Raw genomic sequence first — 12,816 nt, forward strand, 5'->3', positions numbered from 1 at the left:
ATATATATATATATATATATATATATATATATATAATAATATTATTATTATTATTATTATTACTACTACTACTACTATAATTGCGCCTATTTTACATAATTACGTAATTGTGACACCTAATCCTGCATTTGTTTGTGAGGTATCTTGTCCTGTGTGATCTGCCTTGTATTCAGAAGACTTTATTGAAGGAACAGTTTATTTTCACTGGTCAAGTGAAGTCTGAGCACTGAAACAAGCAACCAGGATTATTTAATAAACTCTGCTCCTTTTTGTATAAAAGCTTTTATTTTATTTTATTTTATTTTATTTTATTTTATTTTGTATGCTAAAACGTGCATGTAACGTTTTCCCACTGATGACTAATGACGCTCGCTTACACACTACAGGCAAAGCGATATATATATATATATATATAACTTGAAGTTTGATATAATGTATTCTATTAGTATGTTAGACGTGAAAGCCTGTAAAACTGGATCAAACGTGCACCGGATGAGAGATCGCGCTCAGGAAGTGACGTCAGTTTTTCGCGTCACAAATCAAAAGTGAAAGCAAATGTTCAGAGTTGATGTTTTTCCAATTAAACAGCCAGCATCGATTCTGTACGGAATATCAAAGTGTTTCAGAGGAGCTAAAGTATGATTGTCGTGTAGCTGCTTCATAGAAAGGCGGTGGATTTTGTGAATCTGTGTAAATAAGGTGAGTGCTGAGTGTTTTACAGTGACTTCCGCTTTCGGATTTCATTTAAACGACGATTATTTTTATATGTCCTCTATGTTTACTTTTTACGTTTAATATTTTCTTTTTCCAGCAGATGAAGGTGGTTTGATTGGTGTTTGGTGTTGTGTGTGGTTTATTTGATCATTTGTTAACACACGACTAACATTGTGTATCTGAACATGTGTATCTCATGATCTGTTTCTCTCAGGATCCGTTCAGCTGAATTATTGAGTTTGTCATTTCTATTCAGAGTCAGTGCTGGAGATCAGATTCTGTTTCATCATGGAGGACACACAAACATCCACAGATCAAGAGTTTTCTCCAGGATGCAGGTACTTCGAAGAAAACACTGTATTAAATCACCTTCAATGATGAGAGATGGGTGTTTTTGAGTCTGCCTTTAAAGTTAAAATTAGCCTTTAAAATGATTATCATCATAAATAATTAAATCTGTTTTGTTATAGTTCAGTTGATCAGAAGAGATCAGAAGAGTCCAGCTGTGTGTCTGTGAGGAGTGATCGGTCTATGGATCCTCCAATACTGTTTAAGAGTGAAGATACAAAGACTGATCTCAGGTACAGTTTTATATAAATATTATTTATAGCATGTCATTTTATATGATCAAAACAGTGTCTATATTTTCTAAAACATATGAGAAATTATTCTTGTACATTGTTAATAGATTTATTTTCTACCTTTATCTGATATTTAACATACAGTCAAACAAAAAATTATTAAGACACCAGATATTATATTTGATATTTCTTTGCTAGTGGGTGCAGAACACTATACTTCATTTATGTAAGTGATGATAGCAAAATAAAGTAAACTGTGACGTATTTTACCATTAAATTCTTCATACAGTGGACTACCAGTAAAATTAATAAAAAATTGGGACCAAAAATTGGGACACTTTTGACCTGACCATGTTTTAAAGTGTTTTTTTCTGTAATTGCTAATGTGACCTTTTTACACCACAGACTGAACAAAGTTATGCATTGCTTGGTAATTGGTCAACAAAGTATTGATAGTTGTGTAAATATTCCCTGCTGAAAAAAAATAGACATCGTCACATCATGGTCTCTACTGGTAATTGTTCACCTTCTATTGGTGACTTGTTAAAACCAGTAAATCCTAATGGAACATGTCCCAAGCACACGACACACTACTTTTTTTCTGATGGTTCTATTGTTTTTTTGTTTTTGTTATTCTCTTTGAACAGAGATGGCATCACTGAATTCAATGATGAACTGCCTTTAACTATCATTCTGCATTATTGACACACTGTTTTCCTAATGAATGTTGTTCAGTTGCTTTGACGCAATGTATTTTGTTTAAAGTGCTTTATAAATAAAGGTGACTTAAAGGTGACTCAGCAGGGTTGTTATACTAACAGTCGTCTGAATTTTTGGTTGATTGTAATCCATTTCATACCTTTCTATCAAAGTTACAGTTAAGGTCAAAAGTTTACATCCCCCTTTCAAAATCTGCAAAATGTGAATTATTTTACTAAAAAAAAAGGGACATACAAAATGCATGTTATTGTTTATTTCGCATTGATCTGAATAAGATATTTCACATAAAAGATGTACATATAGTCCACGAGAGAAAATCTGAATCAGAATCTGCTTTATCAAGTGTGTGCAGACACACAAGGAATTTGTTGTGGTTTTTAAGATGCTCTTGGTACATACATACAGACTTACCAACATATATACATATATGGGATGAGAGCAGAAAACATTTAAATAGGACAACTTAACAATAAATAATAATAAGAATAATGTGTATGAATCTGGAACAGATGATTTATGTACAGATTTGTGCATTATCTACTCTATATACAGTTGTATACATAAAGAGATATGCATATGTATCTATCGAGTTCTTGAGAAAGAGGCAGTGATTAGAGATGGAGTATGAATTACAGAACACAGGTAATGATTGATGTGTTAGTTGTTTAATCTGGAGATGGTGTTTGATGAAGGAAGTACAGCCTCTGCTGGGTCTTTATCACGATGGAGTCGATGTGAGTGTCTCAATTCAGGTGCTGAGAGATAGTGGTGTCCAGGAACCTGAATGACTCCACTGTTGTTACAGAGTTGTCTATGATGATGAGTGGAGGAGAGCCTTTTCACACTGAAGACAACCCATCTCTAAAATTATTATTATATTATTCCATTTAGTACTGACCTTCAGAGGCTACAGAAGATAGTTACTTGTTTCCCAGAAGACAAAATAAGTTAGATTTACCCTGAACTTTACATTTTTTAAATTCGAGAAGTGTTCACGCTTGGCTTTTAATGTATTGTTTTATCTTTTTGGTGATATGAGCTTGACTGATTGTGCTGTGCTGTGGAAAATTGTGCGTAATGTGTTTAATTTTATTAATTTTATTAATGAAAAACATTGCAAATGTCGGCAGCTATTAGAGATGAAGCAGGAGGGGGAGGAGGACAAAGAAGTGAGGAAAATCACATTAATTTTGTTGATGGTAGTATGTCATTTTATATATATATATATTTATTTATTTAGGCAAAATAAGAAAATTATACACATCTCCCTTCTGTTCAAGGTTTTCACACCTGGCTCTTAGGTGATGTTACATTCAGCCAAATATGATTGAGATTTGAACCCACAACCCTAGGGTTAGGAGTCAAACTCTCTAACCACTAACCCATGGCTTAATGCATGGTTTTATCTTCTGGAGCATCAGTGAGGGTTTGAACCTTCAGTAATAGTTGTGTTTGAGTCCCTCAGAATGGACATGTGTACATTTTCCTATTTTGTATATATTTAATTTAGTACTGCCCTTCAGACACTACAGAAGAAAGTTACTTGTTTCCCAGAAGAGAGCGTTTGAACCTTCTGTAATAGTTGTGTGTGAGTCCTTCAGTTGTCTTCAGTGTGAAAAGATGAAACTCAAAATCATACAGTCACTGCTGGAAAGGGTTTAAATACACGAAAATGCTGGAAAACCAAATTATTTGAGGAAATAGTGTATTAGCCCTACAGTTATGACATTTAGTGATATTTAAACCTGAAACATGTTCATAGACTAGACAGTAGTAGCAGTAGTTCTAGTGTTTTATCATGAAGAACAGTTAATAACACACTTACCCAGAAGTGCAGCTCAGAATCAGTTTATATATATATATTTCTGTGTTTTCTCAGGATCTGCAGTCAGAGATCTTCATCTCCTGATCACAGCTGTGTGTCTCTGAAGAGTGATAGATCCATGCCGGGTCATCCTCCTAACCTCAGTGATGAAGCAGTGACCTCTGACCCCAGGTGAGGATAATCATGTGGTGATGATTTAACTGCTTTATGGGAGTTAGAAACACACTCAATACAAACAGACACTCGACACAATGAGCACACGAGCTCCTACAATAATGATCACTTCAGACTGTATGGTGATTCTCCTCATTTAAGAGAGTAAAGAATAATAATGAAGATGTTTGTTCTGCAGTGTAAGGTGTTGAAGACTCTGTGAGGAGCTGCAGGAGCTTGTTTTATTGGCTCTTGTGCTCCTGAACACACTTCACTGTTCACACACATCTAGTGTTTGCTGCAGATCAGAGTAAAATGCTCACACTGTCGAGTCCTGACAGAGAGATGAGTTATGATTTTATTACACAAAGAGTTAAACAGATCAACAAACTGAAATTATACAGAAAATACAAGACTGAAATCTCTATCGGTTTAGATGTTAATTTACACATCCTTTATTTTGCGACATGTTTAATCAGTTGTTCTTGTGATATTTCAGCAGAGCAGATGGAGAGCGAAGCATCTCTGGAGGAGTCTCCTCTGTCTTCTGTCTGAACAACACGAGCGTTACAGCGTCTCTGAATAAACATGATCAAGCAGTGAATGATGAACTACAGAGAGTCAAAGAGCAGCACAAAACCAGCATGAAGAACAAGTATGAGAGATTATGTGAGGGACTGAAACTCCAGGAGAATGAAAGCCTCCTGAACAGCATCTACACACAGCTCTACATCATAGAGGGAGAGAGAGAAGGAGTGAATGAAGAACATGAGGTTTTACAGATGGAGAAAACAGCCAGAACACAACCCTCACAAGACGCTCCAATCTACTGCAATGACATCTTTAAAGCCTCCGCTGAAGCTGGATCTGAGGAGAAAGAGCAGATCAAGACTGTTCTTACTAAAGGCATCGCTGGAATCGGAAAAACCGTCTCTGTGCAGAAGTTCATTCTGGACTGGGCCGAGGGAAAAGCCAATCAGGATGTAGATTTCATGTTTGTGCTTCCATTTCGAGAGCTGAACTTGATCCGAGATCATCAGTACAGTCTTCACAGACTTCTGCTGGACTTTCATCCTGAACTTCAAGATCTGGACTCACAGATTTATGAGGAGTGTAAAGTTGTGTTCATCTTTGATGGTCTGGATGAAAGCAGAATCACACTGATGTTTTCAGACGCTCAGAAAGTTTGTGATGTGACTGAGACTTCATCAGTGGCTGTGTTGATGTCAAAGCTGATGAAAGGAGAGCTGTTTCCCTCTGCTCTCATCTGGATCACCTCCAGACCAGCAGCAGCCAATCAGATCCCCTCCAAATACATCCACCGTCTGACAGAGATTCAGGGATTCACTGAGCCTCAGAAGGAGGAATATTTCAGGAAGAGAATCAGTGATGAGCATCAAGCCAGCAGAATCATCTCACACATCAGAAGAGCAAGAAGCCTCCACATCATGTGCCACATCCCCGTCTTCTGCTGGATCTCATCCACTGTGCTTCAGAAGCTCCTGGAAGAAGATCTGAGAGCAGAAGTCCCTCAAACTCTGACTGAAATGTACATCCACTTCCTGCTGATTCAGATCAACATGAGGAAGCAGAAGTATGAAGAGAGAGATCCAGAGAAACTCCTGCCGTCCAACAGAGAAGTGATTGTGAAACTTGCTGAAGTGGCTTTCAAACAGCTGATGGAGGGCAATGTGATGTTCTATGAGGAGGACCTGATTGAGAGCAGCATAGACGTCACTGACGCCTCAGTGTATTCTGGGATTTGCACTGAGATCTTTAAGCAGGAATCTGTGATTCATCAGAGGAAAGTCTACAGCTTCATTCATCTGAGCGTTCAGGAGTTTCTCGCTGCTTTCTATCAGTTTTACTGCTATTTAACAAAGAACAAGAAAACACTGCATGAATTCAGATTAAACAGATCTGATGAAGTCTCTCTGTATGATCTACTAACATCAGCAGTAGATAAAGCTCTTGAGAGTAAGAATGGACGTCTGGATCTGTTCCTGCGGTTCCTGCTGGGCGTCTCACTGGAGTCCAATCAGAGACTCTTACAGGATCTACTGACACACACAGAGAACAGACCAGAGACCATCAGCAGAACCACACTGTACATTAAAATGAAGATCAGAGATCAAAATGATCGTCCTCATCTCTCAGCTGATCAGTCGATCAATCTGTTCCTCTGTCTGCTGGAAGTGAAAGATCAGACTCTGTTCAGAGAGATTCAGGAGTTTGTGAAATCAGACAAACACTCAGAGAAACTCTCTCCTGCTCAGTGCTCAACAATCTCCTACATGATTCAGATGTCAGAGGAGCCTCTGGATGAACTGGACCTTAAGAAATACAACACATCAGCTGAGGGGAGAAGAAGACTGATACCAGCTGTGATCAACTGCAGAAAAGCTGTGTGAGTGTTTCATCATCCACTAAACTATCATATTTAATAATGAATCTGACTCCTTTAAAATCAATGTTCCTGAATGAGAGATTTTCTCCTGAATAACAGAATCTTAAAGGAGTCAGGACAGGTGTTTTTAATACAGTAGATATTAGAGTAAAGCGTGTGTTAGCGGCGCGGGTAAAAACAACCCCGTCACATGAGAAACTGATTCATTAAATCAGCAGCAGCTGCAGCAAAGAGACGCTCCACACATTGATCAGTAAAGCTGACCTTCAGACATTTCACTTGTGCTTGAAGTGTCTGACTCTTTACTGGACAACACTAGACACTATTTTACATTATTATACATTTAAAGAGATCTGCATCATGCCATAAAATAAATCAAACCATAGAAAAGGTGTATTCCTGTGAATGTTAGTATTATGAGTGATATAAGTCTAGTTTTCTAACACATATTTACTCTGTCAGCATTGTGAACACATTAATGTCACAAATAAAAGAACAAGCTAAGAGTTTGTCATTTAATGAGATCTGTGTTAAATATCCAGTTACACGTCAGCCTTTTGTGAAAATGACTTTTACAAACTCAGATGTGACTCATTTCTGTGAATGACTACAGAACAAGCTCTGATTCACAACATTAGTGTCCAAACACAGAAATAAAAGATGGTCTATATATCAGATCAGGATCTGAAGACTATAATAAACACAAATCCAGCTCTAGAGCATCAGATCTCACAGTCAGCTCAAAACAATGATGTGCAGGACACCACTGATGATCTTTATGATTGTGAAGGAGAGGAATGAAGAGCTTCTCTCTCGTGAACACGCTGCTGGAGAAGATTCTTCTGTGTGTTTCAGGAAAAGTTCATCAGTAGTTTAGTGCTCGAGCGCTGCTCAACAATGTCAGAGACACGGTTCAGGTCCACAACAAACCTGCTCCTTCTTCTCATTTACTCATTTATCTGTTGATTTCTTGAATTAATGCAGAGATTTGTGTGAATTCTGCCGTTCTGAAACCCCTTGATTAATGATTCACCTTGATTCATTCAGAATATAAATCCATGCACTGAACAGGTGACACTTTTAATGATCCGATGTGAAGTAAACCAGCTTTTCTTGATTTTATGTGAAGAATACAGTGAAATACGGTCTAAATCTGATGCAGTGCTGTGTAGCGTACAGTAAAACATAAGCACATGCACACAGTCTTGAGATTTACTGCTGCTTGAATTTGTTCTGAATAACAAACACAGAACTTCAGAAGTGCTCAGTTTACTTCACTGCAAACAATGATTTTCTTAGGATTTTTGTCTTGTTTTCTAGAACAAATATCTCAACATTCCTGAATCAAGATCAATTAACTTGAGAAGCAAAATTATTTCAGATTTTAAATCTTGTTTTCGGAAAAAAATTTGCTCAAAGTAAGATAAAAAAGCTGCCAATGAGGTAAGAAAAATAATATTAATAATTCAAAGGGAAAACGATAATTTTTCTTGCCATTAGCAGAATCTTTACTTCTTTCTTCAGAAAACAGGTCTTTCTATCTGAAGTGATTCTTCTTCTTCAGTAAATGTATCTTGATTTCAGAAGGTCGAGGTGTTTTTGCTCAAACAGTGACTCATGTTGAAAAGATGAATATTTGTGTCAGAAACGCTGGGTTTATGATAAATGCGCTCTGTTTTGATTAGCTGATGTCATGTGATCTCTCTCCTCGTCTCCTCATTGCTCTCCGCTGCTGTTCTGCTTCAGAAGTGATCAGGAGGAAGCAGAAAACACTCCTTTAGCAGCTTGATTCATCAAATACTCTTCTGCAGTGACCAGCAGCTTCTGAGAGATGAAACTGTGTTTATAGTACAGTGATATTATATATACATAAAGATTAGCGATGGAGGAATATTGATTATTTTAATAACTGATATTAGGGCTAGGTGCATGGAGATAGAATTGTTGCATAATTACAAATTAAAAGATTATGATCCACAAATGAATGTTGAGATTAACAAAAAAATATATTAAAAATGATATAAAAATATTGGCAAATAATATAATGATATTTGAAAATAAAAACCATATTCACAAATATCTTTTTATTCTACAAACAACTTTTCCTGTCATTCATTAGTGAAAGTCTTTCTGTGTATTTGTGACTCCACACAAACACACTCTTACTGCAGACAGACACACACACACACATACACTCTCTCTCACACACACACACACACACACACACACACACACACACACACACACACTCCACTACTCCATACATATTAATACAGATTGAAAAATAAAATTAAAGCTCAGCTGTGTAATTAATAGTGTCATTAAATAGATTTGCATTAATGTCTACATAAAACATTAAAAATCCTGAGAGTGTAAAGGAGGTTTTTTTTTTCTTTTTGAATGAGGCTTTAAATTATTTATGCTATTTTGATTTCTTTTTTGACATTTTAAATCTCAGTCCAATGATTCATCACACATTGATTTGTTCTTTCTCTTTACTAATGGATTCACAGCTAAACTGATCTGATCTGAGAGAGTGAAGAGTGTGTCATTGTTCTCTACAGGTTGAGATATTGTGACGTCACAGATGAAGGTTGTTCTGCTCTGACTTCAGTTCTGAGATCAAACCCCTCACACCTGAGAGAACTGGATCTGTCTCTGAATAAAATAAGAGATTCAGGAGTGAAGCGTCTCTGTGCTGGACTGGAGGATCCTCACTGTAAACTGGAGAAACTGTGGTAAGATTATATATGACACACTGTAAAATATTTGTGAAGTGAAAAACAAATCGGCCAGAAAACACAATAGTTGTATAAAGAGACAGAGATACAGAAAGTAAAACATTGTGTGTCTTTGTTTCTTGTTCATGTGTGGACTTCTGTGTTCATGTTAAAGCTGTTTCTGCATTAGCAACACCTTTAAATGGATTCTGTTACACTAAGTGCTAATAGCTCGTCTTGTTAAGTACTATCTGCAAGTATGAATAATATCTCACAGTGTAGGAGATCTCAGGTTCTGATATCCTTGAGTGATGGAGAAACACACACACACACACCACTACTCTGTACATATAAATACAGATCAATATAAAGCTCAGCTGTGTAATGAATAGTGTGATTTAACATAAGAGACTATTTGCAGGGATGAGTTTATAAAGACTATAGTGTGACGCTCCATGTCTGCTGTTACTGTACTGTTTCTGGTTCTGATTCACTGTTAGTGCTGCGCTTGGTTTGAGACGCTTTAATTTGTATTTGGGAACACAACTTTCATCATTAGAAACATTTATAAATCTGTTGTTGTTTACAAAGAAGTTTAGTGTCACACAATCCTTCAGAAATCATTCTGATTTACTGCTCAAGAAACATTTCTGATTATTATCAATGTTAAAAACAGTTTTGCTGCTTAATATTTTTGTGTAAACTATGATACCACTCAAACATTTGTATAAGATTTAAAAAAAGAATCATTCATGAAAGCGACAAAAACTGTGTGAAGGAATTTAAAATTTTTATTTAATAAATGCATTTACCAATTTAATTAATATATTGATAAATGCAGATAAATGCTGTTCATTAAACTTTATATTTATCAAAAAATAAAGTGCATCATTTCAACACAAAATATGAAGTAGCAAAATGTTCAAGATTGATAATAATCAGAAATGTTTCTTAAGATTAAAATAAATTGTAATGACTTCTAAAAGATCACGTGACACTGAAAACTGGAATAATGATGAAGAATATTCTGATTTGCATCACAGGAATAACATTACATTTAATATTTAAATTTTAAACTTTTTTTTGTATTGTAATAATATTTCACAATATTAATTTTACTTTATTTTGCTCGGCCCACATAAGAGGTATACGTTTATAAAGCTGTTGATTAAATTTTAATCTGATTGTTGATGTGGCACAGCTGTTATTAACCCTCTAAGCGCCAAAGTCGCAACATTGCAACAAGACGTCATCCTTAATAAAATAGACTGTAGTTCCTTATATGGTGTAATATCTCATTTGTTTTCCCTTCCACTAGATGGCAGACACGTAGTACTTTGATTCTAGACCAACATTATGCATTGTTTCTGTTCAAAGTGTCGAGCTCTCATGTTACTGATGCGGGAGCAATTTATTTCATATCGTGAGTGTAAATCGTGAGATTTATGAGAGAAAATCGCCAGATGGCTAATACAAAGAGGATGTGTTGCAAATGTTGTTCACCGATTCTGAGTCTGAAGGGGAATATTTGCCTTTTGGAAATGACGATCGGCCGTCTAATGATCGCACGTCTCGCGGTACATCTTTGCAGCGCAATGGTGCCACCGTGCAAGGCGAGAGTGTTCACGAAGCACGAACAAGCGATCGTTTCGAGCCTTTGCTCAACGGGGAAGCGGGTAACAGAGGTGAACGTGGTCATAGTGTCCATAGGAGAGCTGTTGCTGATCGCGCACGCTCTAATACTCGGCCGGCAGACAGTACAGGTGCAGTCTGTGTGGAGAAGGTGCGCTGTGTCATGCCATGAATGAGAGGAAACCATGCTCTCAAGAACTACCCAACTGTGTCACATAGATGCCTGATTGGGCAGATAGATGGTCAACTGATCAAAAAATAGGCTCATGTATTTTACTATGGCACAGTAATATAGTAATAATCTACTACTTTTCTCGTTTTTTTTTCTCAAAAAGTAAGCTACTGTTCACATGTGTTTTACTACTATATAGTGTAGTGATAAAGTAATAATTTAAGTGAGTAAGTGAGTGAAGTGAAGTGAGTGAAGTGACATTCAGCCAAGTATGGTGACCCATACTCAGAATTTGTGCTCTGCATTTAACCCATCCGAAATGCACACACACAGAGCAGTGAACACACACACTGTGAGCACACACCCAGAGCAGTGGGCAGCCATTTATGCTGCGGCGCCCGGGAGCAGTTGGGGGTTCAATGCCTTGCTCAAGGGCACCTAAGTCGTGGTATTGAAGGTGGAGAGAGAGCTGTTCATGCACTCCCCCCACCCACAATTCCGTCCGGCCCGAGACTAGAACCCACAACCCTTCGATTGGGAGTCCAACCCTCTAACCATTAGGCCACAACTTCCCCAGCACTTAGTACTTTCTCCTGTTTTATTGTTGGCTTCCTCTGTTCTGATCATTTGGAATGAGGATAAAAAAGACATATACACACACAAAAACATGCAAATATGTTAAAACATCAATTCAATACCTAATATTTCCTGAATATTATGAAATTCGAGATAGTCGCCCATGGTGACGTCATACTATGCAAATTAGATTAGTATATTTACACCCCACGTAAACTTTCGATCATGCCAAACATTTTTCTAATTGACGGTAGATCTCTATCTTTAAGCCCTTTCAAGTCACAAGCTTTTGAAATCTGATGCCAAAATACAACATTTTTTTCCAAAAAACCCTGGCGCCTTAAGGGTTAACGTTTCTGTGTTTGTATTGCCCCCGTTGAGAACTGTGGACTCTGTTTCTTCTCGCGAGAGTTCGCTCGTCATGCGGGAATCCCTGTGACGTCAATGTGCTCACTTTAGGATTTAGGGATCGATCGCCTGATCCTTATTACCTGCTGTATTTATCTGTGACTTTGAGTTGCTTCCTCGTGGAAATAACCTGACGCCATTGGATTATTTTACTGAGGACTTCGTCACAGGACAGCGCTGTTCTCAACCTGCTCCCGGACTCCAAATATTGCACCGGTGAGACCGAACCGAACACACACACACACACACACACGCACACACACGCACACACACACACACACACCACACCACACACACACACACTCACACACAGAGACCCTCCATGAGAACGAGTGTAAGCAAGTTCACGAAAGGTTGGTATCTGGTGATCACCTTTACACAATCACACATTAAAAAGTGGTATAAAAATATTTTTAATTCTGAATATAATTTTGTCAGTGTGTTAATGTCGACCCGAGAAGCCCCATTGGACTTCCAAGGACATTACTCACTCACCCTCATATATTTATTGTATATATTGTGTATATCTAGTACTTTTTTTCTCTTCTGTCTTCTTGTATAATACACGCTGGGTTGGCCTTCATTCTTTATTGCGGTGTTATTATAGTTTCCTGCATTCCTTCAAACCCCACTATTAAGAGGTAACAGAAAAGTTTATTGTGTGTAGTCAGCTTATTTTAGGCCGAGCGTTACAAGCAGTGTTGTGCAAATTACTTCCAAACTGTAAAACATTATAGATGACTTTGTTACTGTCATTTAAAAGTAATTCCTTCCATCACAATATTACTGTCTCAGAATTGTAATGCGTTACATGACTCCAGTATTACTTTTGAGTTACTTTCACCAAAATAACTACAGAAATAGAAGTTAACGTTCTGAAATGTCAAAATGTACTGCAGAGCATTTTA

The 12,816-nt window shown here is 37.2% G+C and overlaps 1 protein-coding gene across 4 annotated transcripts; it reads left to right on the plus strand.

Annotated features, from left to right (window-relative positions):
• Nucleotides 1–537: 537 nt before the first annotated feature.
• On the plus strand, nt 538–6,404 carry LOC113100947 (NLR family CARD domain-containing protein 3-like). 4 transcript variants are annotated; one of them, XM_026265431.1, is made up of 5 exons: nt 538–699; nt 971–1,052; nt 1,179–1,295; nt 3,895–4,011; nt 4,496–6,404. In XM_026265431.1, exons 2-5 carry the CDS (start codon nt 1,003–1,005, stop codon nt 6,402–6,404), a joined length of 2,193 nt encoding a protein of 730 aa, XP_026121216.1. In that variant the 5' UTR covers nt 538–699; nt 971–1,002. The 4 variants fall into 4 exon arrangements, with proteins under 4 accessions (XP_026121216.1, XP_026121215.1, XP_026121217.1 ...); XM_026265430.1 differs by having other exon boundaries at nt 541–699; nt 4,493–6,404; XM_026265432.1 differs by having other exon boundaries at nt 542–699; nt 1,185–1,295; nt 4,493–6,404.
• The last annotated feature ends 6,412 nt before the right edge of the window (nt 6,405–12,816 follow it).

This window comes from Carassius auratus, unplaced genomic scaffold (assembly GCF_003368295.1).
Source record: "Carassius auratus strain Wakin unplaced genomic scaffold, ASM336829v1 scaf_tig00217422, whole genome shotgun sequence".
Classification (NCBI taxonomy): Eukaryota; Metazoa; Chordata; class Actinopteri; order Cypriniformes; family Cyprinidae; genus Carassius; species Carassius auratus.

Bases quoted from the DNA above. Each gene is read 5' to 3' on its own strand.
- LOC113100947 (XM_026265430.1), top strand. From the start codon at position 1,003: ATGGAGGACACACAAACATCCACAGATCAAGAGTTTTCTCCAGGATGC. The intron at 1,053-1,178 runs GTACTTCGAAGA...AAATCTGTTTTG, and splicing joins GAGTTTTCTCCAGGATGCAG to TTATAGTTCAGTTGATCAGA. The intron at 1,296-3,894 runs GTACAGTTTTAT...GTGTTTTCTCAG, and splicing joins GATACAAAGACTGATCTCAG to GATCTGCAGTCAGAGATCTT.